The following is a 24,001-nucleotide window of genomic DNA, read 5'->3' as shown; positions in this document are numbered from 1 at the left end:
AGTACAAATGCTACAAAAGGTGATAGTGCAAAATTGAACGCACAGGCAACGTTAAAAAAAAAGGGGTGTGGGTAGTGGCACTTTCCCCTTCCGTTGCCTTAATCCCTGCGGTCCCTCTAGTTTGGCGTCCCCGTGGGTAGCTCGTCAACCGATGACTCACTCGATTGGGGACGGTGTCCCTCTGTCCTTGTGTGATATGACGGAGTTCACCTTTGATCTGCTTTGTCATTCATTTTGTAAATCGCATTTCCTTTACACTTCTCAGTAGCGATGGCGAGGAAATACGATGGCGGCATCGTATTCAAGGGGAAAAAATACAGGGGAATGTAATCGAAGCGCTGCAAAGGGTAAAAGGGGGTAAAAAAAAAAAAAAAAAAAAAAAAGTGTAAATGTGAATTCGTAGTATTTTTTTTTTTTTTTTTTTTTTTTTTTTTTTTTTTTTACTCCGCATGTGCATAAGCATCGCGGTGGTGGGGATGATCAATCAAAGGTGTTTGGTTCAATTGAACAATGCAGTGGTGACTTATATATATATATATATATATATTCCTCAGGACTGCTCATAAATGTGTGTCCCTCTTCATACCTTGAATACCCTTCGCACGATGATTTTTCTCTTCTTGCCACTATAAATATGAACTGTGATCTGCAGCGCCAAAAGAAAAGAGGGCGACCCCAAAATGTTGTGCAGTATATTCACTTCATACACACATTTGCAGCGTTGGGGCAAGTTGCCAATTCCACGCCATGCTTTGTGTGTTGTATTTCCCTTTTTTCCACCTTACCTCCTGCTTCATCATATTTGGTTGTATAACATAGTGGTTTAAATATTGCTGAAATGGAGAGAAATATGTATGAAAAATATGTTTACATGTTTGCACATGTGGTCATATCTATATGCACAAGGTGGAGGAAGTGTCTTCCGGGGGTATGAGGAATGGGGAAATAGCGCACCCCGTAAATTCTACCTGATGGCTCTTGTTCATTTTGGTGATATGCTTATCGTAACCGCTGTAGTAGAGGCTCTGGAAGGGGGAGGGAGGGAAGAAGAAACGGTGAATACGAAATTGCACAGTGCGGGAAAAGTGGTTTCACATGTGATCGCGCCAAAGAATCTATATCCACTGAATAATCATCCGCGAGAAAAAATAATCCCTCTCAGTTTTTACATTTTCAAATGAGAAGGACTTGAAGAATATAGAGGCTTTCTCTCTGTAAATATCCATGATGATGCCTGTGGGTGTGTAGGGAAATAACATGCGCGGGGTGAACAAAAAAAAAAAAAGAAAAACACGTACACATGTAACCATGAAACAATGTAACAGTGTAACAATGTAGCAATGCAACCATGTGAGCACAACATAAATGAACAAAGGGGCAGACGAATGACCTACCCCTGTTGTAACCCGGATAGTCATGCTTCTGCAAATACAAACAGAAAAAGGCCTAAAAAAAAAAAAAAAAAAAAAAAAAAAAAAAGAGAAATTATTCATGTCACTGAGGCTATAGAGCAAGAGAAGGTGTTCCTGAAATGGGGAAGGGGACCATCCGCTGCCACATGTCAAATGACACATAACTGGTGGAGGGAATGGGTTCCCTCCCATGTGAACTTCTCCTTGCAAAAGAAGTTCCTTACAATTTCGCAGTCTATCTGGGCCCACTTGGATTTTGTCTTGCAATTGTTACAGTTTTCACAAATTTTTTCAATTATGCCCTAACGGAAGGGGGGAAAGGGATGGGGGTTGGTACATAATTAAGAACAGTGCGGTACAAAAATCTGGTAGCATTGTCTGCATGCAAGTAGGAGAACACAGTAATACATGTAACATTTATACTGTGGTGCGCTGGTCCTCCGTACGTACCATGTCTGTGGTATCCGGTGTAGTCAAGATTTCTTCCCTAGTGCACAAGTGGCCATTCAGCTTGTTCTCGTCATTGATGATTTTCTTAATAACACGGTGAACCAAAATGTCTGGGTATCTCCTAATAGGAGAAGTAAAATGAGTGTAGAGAAGGAAGGAAAGTGCGTAGTGGTAAGTACTCATATGGTTGTCCTTAATATGTTTAAAGGTATGATATTCTGCTCTCATCATTTTCTTCTTGGCATAGGCAAACACGATATCTGAGATATTTTTGCTCTTTTGTTTAATGACATTTCTTGCTTCATCCAAAAATTTTAAAATATGCCTCAGGTCAGATACTGGCAAATAAATACCATGCTTTTCTAAAACTTCAATAATATCACTTGTTTCTATTATGTTATCCATACTGTGGCATCTAAAAACCGACAAGTCTCTATATTTACTAAAATACTGTCGAATGGCAACTAACTTGTTTGCGCTTAACATGAGTTCCTCCACTAAGTAGTTCGCAAAGGTTAGTTTCTTCTTCACAATTGCTATGGGAGTACATGTACTGGATAGAAGAATGTTCATTTTATCGCTGTTGAAAAGGAGGGAGCCATTATTTTTTCGTATGACTCTTGCCCGCTTGGTAACTTTGTGTAAATAATACAAGTTTTTTACGATGTGAAAAATTTTTCTGTAGGATAGTTTGTAATTTTTATTGTTCAGGCTTTTGAAAATTCTGAAAATTTCCTTTACTCCATTTTTTACTCGTTCATCTTGCAGAATGCGTTGCTTCATCAGTGTGTTTGTCTTCTTTCTCTCTTCGCTCTTGCAACTGTCGTTCTGATTATTGTCTAAGCTATTGCTCTGATTATTGTCACAGCTATTGTTCTGATTATTGTCGCAGCTATTGCTCTGATTATTGTTGCAACTGCTGTCGTTGCTACCGTTGTTTTGGTTCGCGACGTCAGCTTCGCTTCGCCCACTGGCAGCATTCTCACATTCAACACTGGCGCTCTTCTTCTTTTTCGAGTAAAAATGTAGGTTGAGAAATTTTCTGTACAGGCTGCTCTTTTGGTTTCCTTGCTCCTTCTCCGCTGGGACCGCCTCGACGGGCACTTTTTCAACTGCTTGCGCAGTGTCCACACCACGCTGGGCTTGGTTGTCATGATTCGCTTGTGTGGTGTTCTGCCCACACTCGAGCGCTTCTGCAACACTTCCTCCCTTCAATGCATCATCTCCCTCCTCACGCTTCTCCGTGAAACTTGACATATTCCCCCACGGAGTAGTATCCCCCCCAGACGCAACTCCCAAAAAGGGAGAAATCGCCTTGTTGCGTTCTTCCTTCATCAAACGGTTAATTACTTTTCTCAATTTGCTATAAGTTTTCACAAGCAAGTATACCTCCTCATACGTAAACCTCACCTTACTGTTTATTATGCTTTCCTTGATGAAAAAGCTATTGTGATCAATTCTCCCTGCACTGTCCATGTAGAAAAATATCGACAAGCATAATCGGCTGTTAATAGGGTCCAGGCTACACAAGGACTCACTTAAAATTCTTGATATCATGGGAAAGCATGTATGCGTTAGATATATGGTCATAGCTCTGCTGCGCGCATCAATATCGAGGGAAGAATTTTCTTTGATAAAATAGGCAACATCTGTTATGTGTACTCCAACTTCGAATAAGTTGTACTTTTTCCATTTCTTCTCCGTCATGTCATTTATTATTTCCTTCAGAGTTATATTTCTGTTACACTTTTCGCAGAACAAATCGTTGCTGTTTTGGACCTTCCTCCCTATGTCTTCGTTCAGGTACTTTTTAAATATATATTGGTATTTTGCGAGTTTTCCGGGGCTCGTGTCACCGTCGTTGTCCCCATGGAAATGGTTGTTACCATTTTGATCATCGTTTCCATCATCACAATTATCCCGTTCCAACGACTTCTTCCCACCGTAACCAGAATTACACATAGAGGAATCCTCAAACGGGTTTCCGCATTTGTCCAGATCATCATCTCTGCCTCTCCTTTCGCCTTTCCTTGTATATCTGTGTCCTCCCTTTGCGGTGCTCTCTAAACCCGTGTCCGATTCGGAGATTCCATAATTCTTGTTCACACTGAGAGGATCATACTTAGACCTTCCTCCCTCGTACCCCAGAACGTGGCGGTACTTACCCTTCCCCTGTCCATTGCTGCTGTTTCTCTGCAAGGAGTTCTCCTGCGTGGTGCCGATGCTTTCCATATGTTGGTTCGCCTGATGTGTATAACGGGTGCATACATCATCGAGTCGATTCCTCTCTTCCCGAAAGGAGTTACCTCTCTTTTTGTCTACCTCATCGTTTTGGTAGCTTCCCCAAGTGGACTTGTTCAGAGCTTCTTTCCCAATGTATAATTTTTTTTTTTTTTTTTTTTTTTTTTTTTTTTTTCCCTCCATTTTATTTTTAACAAAATTTTCATACTTAATATCCTCCATCTCCTTGATGTATTTATTCTCCTTCAACGTCTGGAAAAAATCATCATCCTCTTTAACAAAAAAGGAGAGATTCTTTTTCAAAATGGACTCCTCAATTTCTCCATTATGGACCAGCAAATTGTGAATAACTTTGATATAAAAATTGCAATTGACTATTTTTTTTTTACTTATTCTGCTGATGTTAATGGCATCATCCAAATCTCTCGCAGTTTCAGGATCGATGGTGAAGATACATTTTTTACTCAGGTTCATTCTCTTTTCTATTTCCTCATTTACTATATCACTGTATAAAATTTCCTTGTTTTTTAATTTTTTCAAAAATTCATCTTCCAAAGGATCCCTTAAATTATAATTTAAATTGTAATTTAGCAATATAGCATTTTGCATGTTGTGGAATAAGTCGTTTTGTCCAAGCAGTTCTACAATTCTTCCTTCCGGAAATATATCATTTGTGTTCCATTGAAATATTTTTATATACGCCATCTGATTCATTATATCCGCGATGTTACTCTTCTTAATGAATTCTTTTATGTGCTTATTTTCAACTTTAATAAATGGGATAGTTTTTTTAAATGGGATAGCCAAATTGTACTTTTGCTTTTTTATCTTTTCCCTAAACATGCATACGTATTGGATATTCGATCCGTGGTGTTCTTCTATGTAGACTATTTTTCCTGTGAGTTCGTCCTCCTTCTCATCTGCCCAGTTATTTGACGACTTTGGTCCTCTTTCCGTGTGCTCCTTATGGATGATCTTTTTCCCCATCTTCCCTTCTCCTACCTCGCTCGCCTCTCCCCCTTTGTCCTTATTCAATTTCACCACCACTGCGTCCCCATGGATAGCTCTGTTCATGTCCTTCTTCGACTTTATATGCACCTTTCCGTCGTTGCACATGACAAACCCGTAGTCGTGCCTCCGTACGGTGAGGATTCCCTGCGAAAAGGGGAGGAGCGATTTTGAGACCGTTTAAAACGGTGAACAAACGGTAAAAAAAAAAAAAAAAAAAAAAAAAACGCAGTGGGGACGCAATAACCCCGCGGGGGAGAAGCAGTGCACACACACTTTTCAATCCGCAGACGAGCGGATGGCCTCCTGGATGATGCGCCCAAAAGATTCACCCCCCTCACGTAACGAAGACGCAAAGGAGCCCATCCACGCCAACACAAATCCGATAAATTCGTACACTCCGTAACCACTTACCCGTATGTACTTCTTCTTGATGATTCCCCTAATTGCCTTTTCCTGAGTTATGTAATCATCGTATATGATTTTCCCCCTTTGTGCCTTCATTTTCTTGTTCTTGTCATTGGACTTGGCATCGATAAAGTTGTAGTCGTTGTTTGGAGCGGGATTCGCCGCCTTGGTCACCTTACTGGGGTTCTCCTCTTTCATGGAGGAATTCTCCGTGATCTGTCCATCCACGCCCTGGGCCGCTGCGGTAGCCGTTGCTGTAGCTGTTGCGGTAGCTGTTGCGGCTGCTCTGGCTGCAGCCCTTTTTGCCTTCCTTGCCGCCCTTGCCCCCTTTTCCTTCTTGACCTCCTTACTTTTCATTTCCTCCTGTTCTTTCGCTTCACGTGCCTCCTTCAACTTTTTCTTCTTGACCTCCTTCCCTTTCATTTCCTTCTGTTCTCTAGCTTCACGTGCCTCCTTCAACTTTTTCTTCTTCTCCTTCTCTATCTCCTTCATTTTCCTCATTTCTTCCTTTTTCATTTCTTTTATTTTCTTCTTCTGTTCCTTTTTCGTTTCTTTCACTTTCATCTTTTCTTCTTCCATCAGTTCCTTCCTTCGCCGCTTCTCTTCCTTCTTCTTGGCCTTCCTCTTGAGTTTCTCCTCTTTCTTCCTTTTCTCTGCACTTTCTGCCATGCTACCCATGTCGGTCGAATTTTCCACTTCCTGCTGGAGCTTGTTTCCTTTTTTTCCTTTTTCCTTCTTCCCCTTTGACTTCACCTTCTCATTTTCTGGAGTCCCTGCGAGTGCCCCCCCAACGTCTTTCTCCATGTACATATTCTTCACTACACTGGAAAACTGCTCGTTCAGGTCGTATATGGCGCTATACAGGTTGTAGTTGTAAACCACACTATCACCGCTCTCCGTTGCATGGTCGCTCAGCTTATCAAGCTCGTCCAACTCCTGCGTACGTTGCTTCTCCTTCTCATCAGTATCACTTTCACCTTTATCGTCTTTGACCCCACTTGGGTTCTTATCTCCCTCTTCACCTTCTTTCTTCTTTTTTCCCTTCGCTGGGTCTTGCTTTTCGTCCCGTCTCCGGGCTATCACAATCCCCTGCGTGATTTTTTCCGCTACTTCATGAGTTCCCCCTTTCTTCGCAACCTCATTTCCTCCACTTTTCTCCACAACTCCGGTATCCCGCTTTTCGACGCTGCGGTTTGTTTTCGCTGTTATGTTGTTTCTGTTAACCTTACCGGTGCTCACCATGCGATTGGTCTGTTTCTCATTCAGATTCATCAGGTGTTCACTCTTTGCTCGATTTCCCCTCACCGCCTCTTTATTTTCCTCCGCTTCCTTTTCTCTTTTCTCTTTATTCTCGCGTTTCCACTGGTTGGTAGTTCTCCCACCCCTGGAGTACACATGGGGTGCATTATTCATCGACACGAGGTCACTCAGCTCTCCATCCCCATCATCCTCGTCAGCCTCCTCCTTGCAGTAATTCATGTATTCCTGGAAGTAGTTCCTCCTCTTATATGTGTTCATCACAGGGACGGATGCATCTGAGCTCGTGTTTTGAGAAGAAACCATGTCTTCCCTTTTGCTACTCTCCACAGAAGAGATTCCTTCGCTCATTTTATCACTTCCTACACTGTTCATAAAATTATTGACGTATTCAACGATGCTATTTTTTTTCTTTTCTCTTTTAGGTTCAAGTACGCTATAGCGGTTGTTCCATCGAGTCGTACTTATGTCGTATGCATAGACGGAGGATTTCTTTTGCCTGTCTTTCAATCTATCTGTGTAGTTCATTTGTGTGGTAACATTCCTCTCCATTTTTGTCGCATCGTTTTTCTTTAATTCCCATGTCGACTCCACTTCGGGGACACCCACTTTAAAGGGGCTTATTTTCTTCGAAGAATTTTCCCCTGTTGTATGCATAATTGTGTCTACCTCTTTAGCTCTTGCTTTTCTCCCCACATTTAATACCTCCGGAGTTATTTCCCCAGGCAGCTGATCAACGTTTTTCTTGTTTGCCTTCTCCTTCTTGCTTATTCCATTCATTTGAGGAGATACCAACTTGTTTCGTTCTTCCTCCAGGTTGGAGGCGCTTTCCGAGGGGGTCCACATGCTACTGGTATTTTGTCCTACGTGGTCACGCGGTTTCTCTGAACATGGTTCGCGTACACATGTTTTTTCTGCGCATAATTCTTTTTTACATAATTTTTCTGCATTGGGTTTTTCTCCCCCCCTCATGATGCCTATCAGCCTGTCAATTTCGTCGTTCAGATAATTCAGGCTTAATGATTCTCCTTCCTTTTGCTTCTTCCCACTTGCGCCTGTTTTGGTTTCCTCCCCGGTGAGGTGCTCATTCAAGAGGTTCATCAGGAGGAATGCCTTCTGCCTGAACGATGTTACATCTTTCTCGCTTATCGGGACGGCCACAGGTGGTTCCACGACTGCTTGGACGGATGGATTCACTACTGGTGGTGTCTTCTCGGAGACGCAATACGAAGAATTGCTCTTTCTGGAAACCTCCAACGAATCATCCACAGAATCTGTCCTCACATCACTCTTCCTCAACAGCAACTTCACATCCTTTTCTATCATCTCCAATGACCTTCTCAGTGTGTCAATTTCTCGGTCTCTTTTTTTCATTTCTTCGTTAACGATTTTCAGCAATTCTTCTGAGCCTCCCTTCGGCACACCTGGTTGATATGGAATTTTCTCGGTGGGATTCTCCTTCGTGGGATATCCCTGCGTGGTGTTTCCCTTTTTGGGATCCTCTACTTCATCACCGTGTCTATCCCCTCCTTTATTACGCAGAGAGGAAATATCCTCCTCTGCCTGGGTGTCATTTTTGTTTTTCTTCTTTTTCTTCTGTTTGATTCTCTGACCATCTTCATCTCTCTGTGTGTCCATTCCAGTGTTCCCATGCACAGATCCACTACTGCCGCTTTCATATGCACTGGAGTTCCCATGCAAAAGCTCCTTAACGTGTTTATGTATAGCCCAGTATTTTTTGTAATTCGCCTTGCCCTCCTCAAGGTTCTGTGTCAAATAAGAACATACGATCTCCACACAAAGCAAATACTCATCCGAGGTTATGTCTAACTCTTTATAAGATTCACGAAAATTGAACTCCTCTTCATCTATATCTATAGTCTGAAGGAGCACACATTCTATGGCTCTCACTCGTTGTTTTGAAAAAATATAATTTTTGAATAACTTCCTTTTCCCTTTAGTGTTGATTGTGTTCTCTATATTCTTCATGTCTATATTCTGAACAAGAAGTATTTTTATCATCTGAAAGTCCACATTTTTTTCTGCCTTTCTTAAAATAAACCTCAACATTCGTGGGCTTACGAAATTTACTCTGTTTTCATCAAAGTACTTATTTAAAATATCTATTAATTTTTTTTTGGTTAAAATTATTCGTAGCACTTTCCTTATGATTTCCTTTTCCTCTTGTTTGATTATCTCCGCGCTCTCGTTCCTCTCCTCCAGCGCCTTCTTAGCCTTCTTAGCCTTCTTCGACTTCTTCGTCTTCTCCACCTTCGCTACTTCCATTTGGTGCTCGTTCCTCCCCGCACCACTCACATCACTCATAGAGCTATCTCCATCGGTATGCTCCCCCATAGAACACAAGTGGAAACTTCCCGTGTGTCTGTCACCCAAGGAAGAAGATTTCAGAATACCTAATCCGCCGGTTACACCTCCTTTGGGATCTGCCCCTTTCATGGCCTCCTGTCTTTCGTCGCTCCCTCGTCCCAAATGATGTGCCATAGATCCATTTCTCATTTTGGAGACCAACCCGACACCATCCATGGGGTAGTCCTCCCCCCCGTTCACCTGTTTCTCCGCATATGACTCACTCCCCCTATCACATCCTACAACATCTTCCGAAGATAGAGTTCCATTATGCATCTGCTTAAAGAAGTCCTTCTCCTTTTCATACAACTTCGCAATTTCCTTCTTAAAAGAAACGTATGAAAATTCCTTGATTACTTTTCTATCCTGCAGCTTCTTGTGAAACGTTTTATTTTTGTTCGTATTCATGCTACTCCTCTGTGGTCATTTTATTTCCTCGCTCCGGGGTTCTCCGTGGTTGCGTCGTTCTCCACGTGGGATCTTCCTCTCTGCGCGTCCTTTCTCCCTACCCCGCAGGAGATCCACAAGAACACGCACTGGAAATAACAACTGTTTTTTTTTTTTCTGCCTTCCTCTAACGTTCACGTTACAAACAGAAATTGGTGGCTTCGTTAATAAAGAACAGGAATTACAAAAATTGGGTACCTCTATGATGGCATGCGACAAATCTATTAATCCTTCTTTTCCTCTGTTCAACTTAAAAAATTATTTTCTCATCTCGTAGGTTGTTTTTCTTTTCCCCCCACCTACGTTAGTTCGCTTTGCTTAACTTTTCCACTTTTTTTTTTTTTTTTTTTTTTTTTTTTTTTTTTTCTCCATTTAATTAATTACGCATTTGCCCAATTGACATCTCCGAAGGAGCTAATCATCCAGGTAGCCAAGCACAGTCGACCAAATGGTGAGTCGTGCGTACAGTTGATTTCCGCCCTCCGGTGCTCGGGGGGTGGTTGAGGCATTTTCCCCGGGAAAGGCAACTGGCGGGGCTGTGCATACGTGGAGATGCACGCTTTGGGGAGGAAAATTGGAGGCGTTATTTTTCAAGCATATTTTTCTTTAAGGGACTTTTTTTATGCATATATTTTTGGCATACCACCTAGGGATGTATTCCCAAGGCATACGGGAATAACCTGCATGCAAACGCGCCCCAAATAATGTGGAAAAAAAATTATATTAATGATGGGGCATAGATCACACAAATTAACAGCCACCCTAATTGGATCTTCAAAATTTGTTGCGCGATCTATTTGTCCTTGTTATGGTGTAACATCAGAGGAATTTCATAATTTTATGAAAAAAAAAAAAAAAAAATAGCTAAATTATTTTTTATTGCTAATTCCTAGTTAGCAGTTCCACTTACAAAAGAAAACGTCCATATGATGTGCATAACTGGTTGTGAAGTGTTCGCCAGATTAGCGAACAACGCATGGTACAATTTTCGTACCCTCACCCACGGTTCAAGCGGCATACGACATGCTGAAAGTATATCCTCCGCTGCAATTCACCTCCATATATTATATTCTCAGTTAAACACAAACTCAATCGGTTACCAATGTTGGTCCGAATTTCCCTCTCTCCGTTGTTCCTCCAGAAAAAATCACGAGGATGTTGTGCAACGTACACCTCCTGATATCTTTGCACACATGTTTAGCTAACCATCCGTCGTTCTAACTGGTAACTGAGTTGGAACTATAAAATTATAATACAAGCCTGGTTCTCTCCTACCAAGGGGAAGGGGGGGGAAAGTAAAACAGTGTGGTAGAAGGTTTCTAAGAAAAAAAAAAAAGAGAGAAAAAAAGAAAGGCAAAAGGAGAATGGGAACAGAACGCGCGGACCCCTCCCCCCCCCTCTATAGGGAAGGGAAGTGTGCGAATGATACGCATAGAAACAATCCTCATTGAAATTTTTGATATAAACCCATGTAGAAGCGATGTAATATCGCGCGGAATGTATCTGTTCCCCACCCCCCGCTGCAATGCTAATCACGCTTCTTCCTTATACCGGTATTCATCTATCCAGACTCATGGAAAAATGCGCATCAACAGGTTAACACCGTTGAGCTAGGAGATACGTTCATAGGTAGCCGCGAAAATGGGGCGACACATCAGTGGTACTTTGAGAAAAAAAAAAAAAAAAAAAAAATGAAGACAATGACTATATATGTCCATAAAATTTGAAGGAAATAAAATTGATTAAGCTTTCCTCCTTTCTGTTTCTCATCAGTGAAATTCAAAATGGCAAGTGTTATCTTTAGCACTTCCGATGGATATTCATTTGACGCAGTCCTATTTTTTTTTTTTTTTTTTTTTATTTTATTCCCTCGTTTTATCGATAAAACCTTTGTTAAGATGAGCGCTGGAGAATTCTCCTCCAAGAACATATGCTTGTTTTTATTTCCTTTTTGGTACACATCGCGCTTAAGGCCCGGCGCCTGTCATATCGTACTTTGCGCACCGCGCTTTTTAACATGGATTTTTGCATTTCTTTCTCTCCTTTTTTATTTTCCTGGATGAGGGCTCATATGTTTTTCCTCTCTCCTTTTGAAACCCACTTTAATAAATTTAAATATGCTACTAATTTGAAACTCCTTTTTTGTGCTTTTTGTTTTTTCGTTTGACAAATAAAACTCCTATTCAATTACACTTTGTCTATTTCAGTACCTTTTTTTTTTTTTTTTTTTTTTTTTTTTTTTTTTCCTTTGTCCTTATTTAAGCCCATGTCAAATGAGAACCGTAGTTTGAAAAATCCTCTTCTTTTATCCTGGCAATTCGTTCAAAGTGCTCTTTGAGGGGATCCTAGAGGCTTCATCGAGTGTGCGTATCTCTTGGATCTTACACACGGGAGGGTGCACGCGAGGGAGAGGTGCATGCGGGAAGAAAGCAAACTCAGGATTGGCCCCGCACGTGCCCTGATTCCTCACACATGTTAACCCATATCGCAAATTCCCCCCTTACACACGCGAAAAGCACGCACACACCCCGCGCCTCTCACACACGCCCAAGTGCATGCAACGCGAATTCTCTCTTCATTCCAAATGTTCCTAGGGTGATGCATACACATCTTAGGAAAGGAGACCATACGGTAAGGCGTCACTGGGAAAACATCACTAGGAATGCGCCACGCGGAAGGCTCCTCTTGGAAAGAGGCAGTGAGGAATCTCCTCTCACAACCACCAACCATCAAGCATATCTCCCGGGCGAGCTAAGAACTCCCCCCTCTGCGTTTACTATCCGCTGCGTACACTACACTCCGCGTTCCTTAACCTAGGGAAACTCCCTCCCACCAGGGATAATACTTCCCTGGGAGTTTCCACCAAGAAAGGGGGTAGGGAGGAGAAACACACACTTGGGCAAACCTTTAGTCGCCGCCCCTCCCCCATCTTTTACTTCTCCTTTACCTTTACACCTTCCATTTGTGCGTACTGCATTTGGATAACTTCCCTCCTCTGCAGGGGGCCAACAGGGGGAGCATCTCTGTACTTATGGGTTAATCGTCGTGGTCCACACTTGGCTGGCACTCCCCCGGTTCGGATGATCGGTTCGGATGATCAGTTCGGATGATCGGTTCGGATGATCAGTTCGGATGATCGGTTTGAATGATCAGTTCGAATGATCAGTTCGAATGATCAGTTGGAGGAAGGGCCCCAGTGAACTGTGACCACTCTGTTGATTACTCTGTTCGGTATCATACATATTACGTGTACACACCTGCACTAGTCCTCCCCCTCCCCCTATCGCTGCGTCCACCATGTACGGTATAACGCTGACAAAGTGCAAAATATATTTCAACAATATCTACTCGACGGTGTCCCTGGAAGAGAAACTGGGTGGCGGGACCTACGGAGATGTGTACAAAGGGAAGGTAATCAAATACAACAACAACAATAACAACGACCTCTACCAAAATACCAATTACCTCCCATACGACTACTACACGGATGAGTTCGTCTTCTTTAGGAAAAATATTTATGCGATAAAATTTTTCCGTGATGATTTGAAAACCATAAATGAAGAAGGGATTAGCTGTACAACTTTGAGGGAACTGAGTTGTTTGAAGAATATCGGGAGACATCCAAATATTTTGAGACTGATAGACGTAACAATAGATAGACAAAAATGCATTAGTGAATATATTAACCGCCAGATATTACAACATCATGCATCCAACTTTCAGCACTCCAAAAAACTGGACATGACACCTCTCTCAGCCGACCAAAAATTTATCTTCGCTGCGTATGAATATTGTGATGCTGGAGACTTGAAGAGACTCATTCAGAAGACCAAAATAACTGATGACCAGGCAGGGCTAAGTTTGAAGGAAGCCAAATGGTTATCCTTCCAATTATTAAATGGACTAGCTTATCTACACAACAATAAAATGTGCCACCGAGATTTAAAGCCTGAAAATGTTATGTTGCAACACACACCAAATCGTAAATATTTACTTAAAATTGGTGACTTAGGCTTATGTAGGGAGTTAAAAAATGACGGAGACATGACTCCAACTGTGTGTACTATTTATTATCGTCCTCTGGAGGTTCTTCTCTCCAAATTTGAAATGGCTAAGGGTAAGAAGGGGAAGGTCAAGGCTAGGGGGAAAGCCAAGGCGCCAGTCAATGGCTTGTCCACATGCGCCAATCCACCTCATGGAAATAACAGCCAAATCAATCACCCCCATGCGAGTGCTCCTCATTCGAATGCACCATACCCCTCACGGGCCATCTCCACTAGGGGTATCGATAGCACGGGTAAGAAGAGGATACACGCTGCGAGCGCTGGGTGCACAATTGACAGGGGGAGGGCCGAGGGGAACGGAGGAAATAGAAGCGATCAGGGGAATGGTAACTCAAATAATAGGAAGAAGAAAAACAACAAAGAGAGGGGGAAAGAGACGCATGGTGAAAGAACAGAGGAGGGGGAGAAATACACACAACGAAAACGAGAGAGAGCGCGCATGAGAGGAATAGAAGAAGACGACTACTACAACAATAAAGATTTTCAGTACGGACTGAACGTGGATATCTGGTCTGCAGCCTGCATCATCTGCGAACTAATTATAGGAAGGCCTCTATTCAGAGGCGTAACTGAATTTGATCTCATCATCAGAATTGTGAATTCCTTAGGAAAACCAAATAATGATGAGCTGGAATTTTTTAGTGACTCCAGATTCTATCCTCTTAAGGAAGATTTCTTCAACGTTAATATAAAAAATAAAAAAGATGCTCTCAATGTAATAACGAATGGAAGGATAGATGAGCTGGGCATAGATCTCCTCGTCAAAATGTTAAAGTATAACCCCAATGATAGAATTACAGCTGCAGATGCATTATCACATCCATGGTTTTCAGACATACGTTTTGATAACCTAGACGGAATAGGAGTGTACAACTGGTATGTACACTGCTTAAAATATTATATAGGAATAAAAACATTTAGAGAAATTGAACAGAAGAAAAAGAATCTTCTTACCACTACGATGATATCTCATTTTTTATGCAAATCCAATGATAGACATGGAAAAATTATTTTTAAACTTATCAATGATACCTTTAAAAATTTGGGAGGGTATAAAAAAAGTGGCAGAAGATCCTTTGCTATTTTTTCAGACCAGTATGCCAAGGATGATAAAAATGCCAATGGGTTTATTAAGAGAGCTAGTATTAAGGTGTTGAATGACATGAAGGAAAAGAATGTCATCGAGACCAAGGAAGAAATGTCTTTCTACGATGACAGCACGAACTATGTTACTCCTACTTCTACATCTTCTAAGAGAAGGAAATTCAACAGATCCAGTTACCATGCTGTGAACCCGGAAACATCTTACGAAGGGGCAACACAAATGCGCGTCAAGAGGAATCTTTCCATACCAGATTTTTCCTCACCTGATAGGAAGAAGCAGAGACATAAGGATCACTTCAAATCCGCCACAACTACCAACCGTGCCGCTGCGCACCCGCTACCCACATTCCATGGATTCACCTAACAAGGTATACTCAGCTTCGTGTCCTTGCCATGCGAAACGCCCAGAAACATCTATCTTGTTCATGGGGACATCCAATTCGTGAAATACCAACGCCAACATACATGCACTGGTATACATGTATAAGCGTACATGGCATATTTCTCCATTCGACTACCTACACATGAATCGTTTCATTTTTTTTTTTTTTTTTTTTTTTTTTTTTTTTTTCTTCCATATTTTCTATTTTTTAAATTGGCGCTTTGCAACAGGGTGCCTTGCATCCTTTTTCCCCCTTTTCGTTTTCTGCACAACTGCAATTACGCTGTCGTCAATTGGTATTCGAAGTGGACCATTTTGTCCACGTCAAGTCGCACAACATAGCACCACATTTTTTTTTTTTTTTTTGTAAATTAAATGTGCTTAAAACCTCCGCGCACATGGCCCTCGATTCTGTCTTTCACATAGCCAACTGTCTTAAACACAAATATATACACGCGTTCATTTCAATAGTGTTGGTAAATATATCAAAGTGTAGGAAAATAAATCAAGTGAAAATTTTTCAAATGGATGAATATGTAGGGAATCCACGTTGGGGAGGAGTATGAGCCCTTGGAAAATTACCTCCGAATAACTGTCACGCGGTATTCCTACACTAAGTGAATTGCATTTGGCACGATGGGCACTTGGTATTGTGGGAAGTCAGGAACCACCTGCAGGGGAAGGGGGTAAAGAAAAAAGGAAATGTCACAAAATGTAAAGATAGATAATGGGTAGGCAAAATTCTTGCTCTGCTAACGCTCCGCTAACAGTGAGCTATCATTGCGCAAGCACCGCGTGGCACGTACTTGTGTAGACAGTAGCTGTGGTAGGATGTGCCGCACTGGGAGCAAGCCTTGTCACATGTCTTCGTCTCGTACAAAATCATAAAGCAGATGTTGCATTGGGACTTATTCTCAAAGTAGCCATTCATTAGACTGTCAAATTTTACGAACATCTCGTTGATGTTGCCCGTCCGGGCATACTTGTACATGCTCTTGATGGAGTTGTGCACTTGGGCCTTCTTGTCTGCGGAGGATGGTAGGAGGGAAAAGCGTTTTTCACATGGAATGACAAGTTACTTTGTAGCAAATATGCACTGATAACCATTCAGTTATTCTTACACGTTTAAATTTCTTATATATCTGTTATACTCTCCATTCGGTCGAACAGAATTTTTTTTTTTTTTTTTTTTTTTTTTTTTTTTTTTTTTTTTAAATGCAAGTACGCTCATAACGAGGGGAAGATGATTTCCTCACCTAGAGATTCTATCCTGTCACTTATCACCATATGTGAGAACGGATAGTTGGGAAGGAAAGTCAAAGTCAACTTGGCAGTGACGTCCTCGTACTGCTCACTGTCGTCTTCCTTTATCTTGTATTTAAATGTGAGCGTTTTTGTAAGGGGATCATATTGGAACGTGGTGTTAATGTACTCAGTGGAAATGAATCTCAATTCGTTTATCTGGTTCGCAATAATTATATTTGAGAAGAGAATTCTGTTGAAATTTACAATGTCATGTAACTTTGCTTCGTTCGTTATGGTGATACACTCGTTCGGGTAAATCGTTATGAGGCGTAGGATAAGATGCAGGGCCAGCAGAAAGATGTAGAACTTTTTTCTGTGTTTAAAGGGGAAGGGAAGATTGTCCAACTGATTACATCCAGATGAGTTGCCTTCCCACTTGTTTTTACCTGCGCCCTCCTCAAGGATGTTTCCAACGCGCCTAACATCGCTCAAAAAATCACCAACACATAAATTGTTACTTTCCACAAAGGCCATGAACTGTTGGTGTAATTCAGGCTCGTAAATAAAATACTCGGAGGATAGAGATATGTTTAACATAGAGAGAAGGATTTTCAAATAATTTAAGTCGAGGACAAAGGAATACAAATCCATAATATTTTTGTTAAGGTCGATTAGCAGAGATGGATTCTTCAGTTGATTCTTCAATGCGTACAACGGGTTCATTTTTTTTTTGGAATTATCATCTCTCTTTGCGCGGTTCCCTTGAGAAGACAAACGTACAGATGGAGGAGTATCGTTTCGACTGCCATGACTTTGTGATGTTTCTTCTTCGCTCTTTTGAACCCCCTTGGTTGGGCTCAAGGTGGGACTACTCTCTCCACTACGGTTTGGAGTGTCTTTTCTGTTTACTTCATTCTGTTCGCTTACTGGGGATTCCTTGCTCTTCTTTTTGGAGGTGTCCACAACAGGTTCGCTCAAAAAGGCCTCATCGCTATCGTCAGGGAGGTTCCACAAGTCTCCACATTCCATGTTGGAGTGACTTCTCATAGTAGTTACTCCCACACCTGGTGCACCCGCTTCCACGTCGTGTTGCCCGTCCCGTTCCACGCCTAAGACCCGACAGGCATGTCCATCAACCTCCTCCCCTGCAGCGGAAAGCAGAAATAAGTTCTTCCCCCCTTCATTAATATGCAAATAGGAATTTATCACACCAAAAGCAAACATATGGGAACCTCTCAACTTATGCAGTTCAGAAAAAAAAAAGTAATTCATGATAAGAATGCTCATCGTTCTGTCAATGAAAAAATTGCTATCTCTGCATTTTTCTACATTTGAAAAGAGAATAAAAAGATAATAAGTGTTTACATAAAGATCCAGTATTTTTCTCATCAATTTGCATAACCCATGTCTACTTAACTTCAATTCATTTAGAAGAAATATATCCGTCGTAAGGTAGTCGAAAAAGTGAGTAACACCATCTGGAAGAGAGAATAAATAAATCTTGTAAAGGGATTTAATATTTTTTTCATCCATCTGTATAAGCAGCTTGAGCATTTGTCTAGCCATGGTCACAATTTCATAATCCACTAATCCATCGTCATGGTAACTAATGGAGAGGATGAAGTAAACAAGCTTCACTAGATTGGCTGTGATTTTGTCTCTATCCTTAAAAGTAGATAGGTATGCTTTTTTCTCCTTTTGACACTTCATATATGTGTACTTCAAAAAATGTAAACCCATCTTCGAATGCAATAATTGGTGAGACTCTCTTTTGCCTTCCATTTTTTTATCTCTGCTTTTTTGTATGTTTAGTTTTCCGTTAACTAGAGGGGGAAGTACCTTCTTACCAGTGTCACTTCCTGTTAAGGCCTCATTTAGAGTCTTCCATTTCTGCCTATGCAGTGCGCTCTGCTCGTCGTGCATTTTTCGGTAGAAGTTCTTCAGAGTGGTTAGATACTTGCGGAAGGCCTCCTCCACGGGGTGGGCTTCACTCGGGGGGGCATCCTTCGTTGGGACATCCTTCGTTGGGATATCATTCGGGAGAACACCGTTGGTTGTGTCTTTTCCATCCTTTGGCATGTTCTCTCTATCGTTGGTTATGCTTTCCTCACCATTGAGAAGGCCACCCCTCACAAAGCCAAGGCAACAGAAGAATACATCAAAGTTGCTCCAAGTAACATACTGGAGGGCCATCTCCAAAAGAACCTTCCTCTTCACGATGGTATACTCGAACAGATTAACGTCTGGGTATCTGTTACTAATGCAAATTAGGTGGTACAAAAGATTTAAGCATGGTAGCTCTCCTTTGACGCTGAGGGACAGGTTCTTCTCCACGTAGGCATGAAGATCTCGCGGCAGTCGCTCCTTCAACTTGACGATTCCGTCTTCGTATTGCTTCGTATCTCGTTCTGGGACATCACCCCTGGGAACACCATCTCCGTTAATGTCGCAAACATGACAAAGGTGAGAGGTCCCTCCATCGCAGAGGAGGCACTCCTCAAACAGGAATATTTTCACCTGCAAGTCGAACAAACTCTTCACCTTAAAGTTGTTCAGCTCGCGTATGATATCCCTCATCGTATCGACAGAGAATTCTCCACTAGTTCTTCGATTCGTTAGTATGTCTCTACAAATGTTGAAGATGTCCCATTTATTCACCTGCTTCATAACACACACCAAGTCTGATATCCTCACATGCTTGTCAGGTATTTTCTTCTTGCGCTTTTTCCTCTGCAACTCTCTATACACATAAATGAGCAGATCCAACATTCCCATTTCATCCGCTTCATATGTTTCTATCTTATCTCTTAAGCTAACGATGTGATAGAACAACGATATACTCCTAATATTGGCATATGCAAAATGGTAGAACGTGCAGAATGGATATACTTGGTTTTTGTGTACCTTCTCCTCACTTGCCACTGGAGTGGTCTCATCGAAGCATAGCATGGTGAATTCCTTCAAGTGGCCAACAGAAAAACATTCTACTTGATAGTATAGTTTGTACACATTTAGCATTCGCTCTATGAATTTCGTATTTAGGATATTCCTCCTGCGTAATAACAAGAATCCTTCTTCACTCTTCTTCTGTTGAACGTTTCCTTTTGCGTGATGTTCTTCGTCTTCCCTCTTCAAATCGTTGTCAGGCAAGGCGCAGTTCGTGTTTTCTTCTTCCTCCTCCTCACCAATGCAGGTTAGCTTTACCAAAGAATTCCTCACAAGTAAACCAATCTTGAAATGGTCTCCCTCGCCCACTTCACTTGTGTCATCATCATCACTTTCATTTTCATTACAATCGTCTTCAAATAGTTTCACGGTGGATGTGAAGGAGGACCACAACTTTCCCGTTTTCTCCTCATCATCGTTCTCCCTACACCATTTGTACATATCCCGCATTACCAGAAGGAAGGATAATATACTGTCCTTACTTAGTCTTGACGACATGTACAACTCCTTTATACATCTCTCTACATGTTCGTCTTTCACATTCAAGAGAATTCCTAACAACAAATGTAGGTGGATATCTTCCAGTGGGATAATATCCTCCCTTTTTCCCATTGCATACGAGGTGAAGAAAGCGGAAAAATCTTCATCCGGGAGGGATCCACTCAAGTTCATTTTTTTCTTATACGCATGGAATACACCTTGGTAGAACTCCTCTCCAAAGAGGTTAGGATAGTTTTCTGTGTCCTTCTGCACGGCGGCATAAAACGCCTTCAGTGATGCGCCTCTTCCTCGGATACCACGTTCATCTCTTACATCCTGCAGAAGGTAGTAACTGTATATTTCCAGAGCTGTTTTAGAGAGGTCGAAAAACTTGGTGCGTTCCTTCTTCATAAAATTGATGAGCTTCACACAAATGGTTAGCTGTTCCTCGACAGTTTCTTCAGTTGGAGGTGCTTCAAAATGTGCCTGAAAGGGGGGGGTTGATGAAATAAATATGCAAGTGCACATTATCGTGTAGAAACAGATCCTATGAATGTAAAGAAGGGGGTAAAACACAAAAGAATTGCAAGCGCAATTTGTGTAGAGTCGAAAGTGCTAAACCTGTATGTACCGTTTCTACGCTTACCTCCTGCAAGGACCTCGCCAGAGCATCACACGACTTCCCCCCCTTGGAGCAAATGAATGATAAGAGGTTCAAACTAACGTCCAGAGAGCTGAACAGGGCATCTCCCTCATGCGTTGCCTCTTCTGAAAAGTTCACTTTCTCCTTCTCCTTCTCCTTCTTCTGCTTTTGTTTCTCCTTCTCCCCAATTCTTCCCCACTTCATGAAGTCCATAAAGACGCAAAATACCCTCTCTAGCGAAAGGTCTTCGTCTTCCACTTCCCCCTGCGCCAAGAGAAACTCCAGAAGCCTCCAATGTTTCTTCACCATTCCAACAGCTTCGTAATTTCTTCCCTCCACGAGAAGGCAGGCGATTTTGAAGGTGCACTTTAAGGTTCGAATGAAGGCTATCCTGACAGGTGCATTGCTTTGGCTGGTTATATGTCCAAGACTATCCCCTTCTCCCCCTGGTGGGAACACCACCTCTTTCAGTTCCGTTAGAAGATTCAGAATGAAGTCAACCACGCCGTGATATTTGTGCTTGTAGCTAGGGTTGTGAACACACTGAGGGGATTCCCCCGAAGGGGGAAAGAGTGTTTCACATTCCATCGTATGGTCTGCCTCCAATTCCTTTGCCAGGTCGCCAGTGTACTCACTGAGCATGTCGAAAGAACTGAGTACTACTGTGTGTGTACATTTTGATAACTTGATAAAGTTGATATAGGTACGGATGAAGTTAGCCTCCTCCAGTTTCTCCGCAATTATTTTCCTCTTCAGCTCTTCAAACTGATCCTTGTCCTTACCGCCTTTACTTGGCTTCTTCTTGTGGCAGTAGTATATGTTGGAGAGGACCTCATATAGATGGTGTGCCCCCCCGAATGAGCATTTGTAGGTCGCTCCAATTTTCTGTGCAAGGATCGTTTCTAGTGGCAGGTGCAAGATGCTTTCGCTGAGTACGGTGTAGCAATCAGATTCGGAAAGGGAGTACAGTGCACCCACATCGTCACCTTGGCTGAAGCTTCTCCCCTGGGTTACCTCCTCTCTGAAGTAGCCAAGCAAATGGTGCAACAGGTCGTAGTACACAACTAGCGAAGACGACATGCCGTGGAGAAGCAAAAACAAAAATAAAAAAAAAAAAAAGAAAAAAAATTCTCGAATGTCATTTTTTTCAAAAATAAAAATGAACAAAGAAATGTTATAATTGAAAATGTCGTTCTTCACATTTTTGTTGTGCTTAATTAGGGACAAGTAACTTTTCAGAAAATTATCATTGATCATTTTTTTATTTTCCGAAAAAAAATACAACAGCAACAAGTGGTTTATATGTTTCATGATGTACTCATCTTTATTGCTAATGACGGAAGAAATATAATTGAAGATGGATATGTTGGCTTCTTCTTCATCAAAATCGGAGTAGTTCAGTTTATACTTCTTCAGCAAGTATATAATGTTGTACACTGATAGGAAGAGCATTTTCTTTACCCGCTCGTTGTCTTTATTTTCTTTGTAAATTGAGTTTACTGCATTGAAAAAGAGGTTAAACGTGCTTGCGAAGGCTGGGAACTCCTTCCGGATGAATTGTTTCACTGAGTTCACGTCTCTCTGATTTCGTGAGACCATTCCATCGTTCTCCTCCACGGGGGGAGTTGGCTTCCCCCCATTGTCGTCACATCCCTTAGCAATTCTCACCATCATGTACAAGAGGGACGGATAAAAACAAACCACATTGAAGAGGTACACACCATAATCGTAATCCTCATCGTTCTTTTTATTTTTCAAATTTCGTGTGACTTCCTCAGACAGGGGGCCACCAACATACTTGAGACAGTTATACAGGTTCGACAAATTCACCTTCAAATTTTTGATCACTCCGTACAGCTTGAGTTCCTCCTGCAGGCGTATCTTTCCTGGTTTCGTTTTTTTTTCCTTCACTGAATTTTGCTTGATTGCGTCTTCCACCCCTGTCGACTCTTGGGTCTTCCCCTTGGGGGGAAAAATGATAAGCAAAATTTCGCCTGCGATGTTTTTTACCTGTAAGAGGATGGGGAGTAAAGAGCAGTGTGGCAACTGGACCGATGCACTTCCGACACGACATGCATCCTAAAATGCCTCGCTCCGCATCACATCGTAGTGCCTCTCCCCCTGTAACATCCTCGCCTTACATTTTTGCTGTAGTCGAAGAGAGACACAAAGAGTGGCGGCAAGAACACACTCAGGTGGGCCTTGATCTTCGTCTTAACTTTCACTATAAATAGCTTGAGGCACAGGTTCAGGTCTATGAAATGGGGGAAGGAATTATTTAGAGTGAAGAGTGGCGGAGCAATGAGGCTGCGATCAAGTCTGTGGTCCGGCACAAGGGCAAGTAAAACGAGCTCCTTACTTTCCCTCAGGCCATAGTTCGGGTGATATATCAATTTTTTGTACACGCTAATGAAGGAGGAAAACAGGTGACTCACTTCGTCCTCATCGTACTTGCTGAGGTGTTGAATTAGTTCCTATGGGTATGTAATGGCAGGGATGATATACGGTATGGATGACACCAGTTGGAGGGGGGGATTAAGAAATCCACCGGAAAGACACCACAATAGATCATGCACAAGCAGCGATACAGATGCTGAGAAAAAAAAAAAAAAAAAAAAAAAAAAAAAAAAAAAAAAAACTGTCAAAATGGCTACTTACATTTATGGCCTTCAATTTAGTTTGTAGATTTTTCTTGTGCAACTTATTTATACAGTTAACAATTAACTGAGAATTCTTCGACTCGACTTCCGACAGGGCGTTCTGCGCGCTCTGCATGAAAATATTGGTCAATAGGGCATCTTTGCTAACTGTAGAGAGGGAAAGAAAGAAACACACATAGGTGAATATTTATGTTCGTACAACTGCATGTCCGTACCACTACATGTGCGTACAACTACATGTGCGTACAACTACATGTGCGTACAACTACATGTGCGTACACGTAGGACTACATTCCCCCTGAACGAGCGGTACAAGCATCACCCTGTGGTGGTACAATATATTTTGTTCACTTTCGGACAGGACAACGGTGATGCTTTGGACTGAACGAGTAGGAATTTTCCCAGTCCCTCTAACCACCCGTCGAAAATGAAACCATATCACTTTTTTGTGTTTCATATATATGTTCATATAATTTTACAGTAGTTCCCTTTCGGCATGTACTCCTCCTTCAACTTGACCACTTTTTTTTTCTTCATGGTTGATTGTTTGATTGGTTGATTAGTTGATCGATTGGTTGGTTCGTTGGGGAGGCGCAATTATTCCTTCGTGGCGACTGCTACGCCGCGAATACTGTGCCACTTCATGGGCTTCTCCCGATCCCCCTTGGTGCTAACCGATCAACCGTTGCACCAGGGTGTCAAACAACAGAGGGGTCTAAACAGGCGCAAATGGGATAACCTCCGATTCGCTAGCTACGCTAAATTGGATTGTGAGATTCATAGCGCTTCACCTGCGTGGGATATACCGCCTGGATGACATCCCCTTTTTGGCATCAACGTGTGATGAGAGTTTCTACCTCCATTTGTTCATTTGTTTATGAAAGGAG

General features: G+C 41.9%; 3 protein-coding genes across 3 annotated transcripts; 1 reads left to right on the top strand and 2 right to left on the bottom strand.

The window, feature by feature from the left end:
• Nucleotides 1-206: 206 nt before the first annotated feature.
• Nucleotides 207-9,551, bottom strand: PKNH_1134600 (ribonuclease, putative; the record flags this gene model as incomplete). Its single annotated transcript, XM_002261482.1, has 9 exons — nt 207-338; nt 587-646; nt 786-833; nt 969-1,025; nt 1,170-1,234; nt 1,395-1,446; nt 1,637-1,714; nt 1,863-5,258; nt 5,526-9,551. The coding sequence occupies 9 exons, from the start codon at nt 9,549-9,551 to the stop codon at nt 207-209; spliced, it is 7,914 nt and encodes a 2,637-aa protein (XP_002261518.1).
• Nucleotides 9,552-12,887: 3,336 nt separating this feature from the next.
• PKNH_1134500 (cdc2-like protein kinase, putative) lies at nt 12,888-15,122 on the top strand (the record flags this gene model as incomplete). Its single annotated transcript, XM_002261481.1, has 1 exon — nt 12,888-15,122. The coding sequence occupies one exon, from the start codon at nt 12,888-12,890 to the stop codon at nt 15,120-15,122; it is 2,235 nt and encodes a 744-aa protein (XP_002261517.1).
• A 631-nt stretch (nt 15,123-15,753) lies between these two features.
• On the bottom strand, nt 15,754-23,651 carry PKNH_1134400 (zinc finger protein, putative; the record flags this gene model as incomplete). Its single annotated transcript, XM_002261480.1, has 8 exons — nt 15,754-15,811; nt 15,947-16,166; nt 16,397-20,297; nt 20,458-22,464; nt 22,596-22,708; nt 22,814-22,928; nt 23,113-23,261; nt 23,594-23,651. 8 exons carry the CDS (start codon nt 23,649-23,651, stop codon nt 15,754-15,756), a joined length of 6,621 nt encoding a protein of 2,206 aa, XP_002261516.1.
• Nucleotides 23,652-24,001: the final 350 nt, after the last annotated feature.

Source organism: Plasmodium knowlesi (genome assembly GCF_000006355.2).
Source record: "Plasmodium knowlesi strain H genome assembly, chromosome: 11".
NCBI lineage: Eukaryota > Apicomplexa > Aconoidasida > Haemosporida > Plasmodiidae > Plasmodium > Plasmodium knowlesi.
This window is presented reverse-complemented; position numbering and strand designations above follow the sequence as displayed.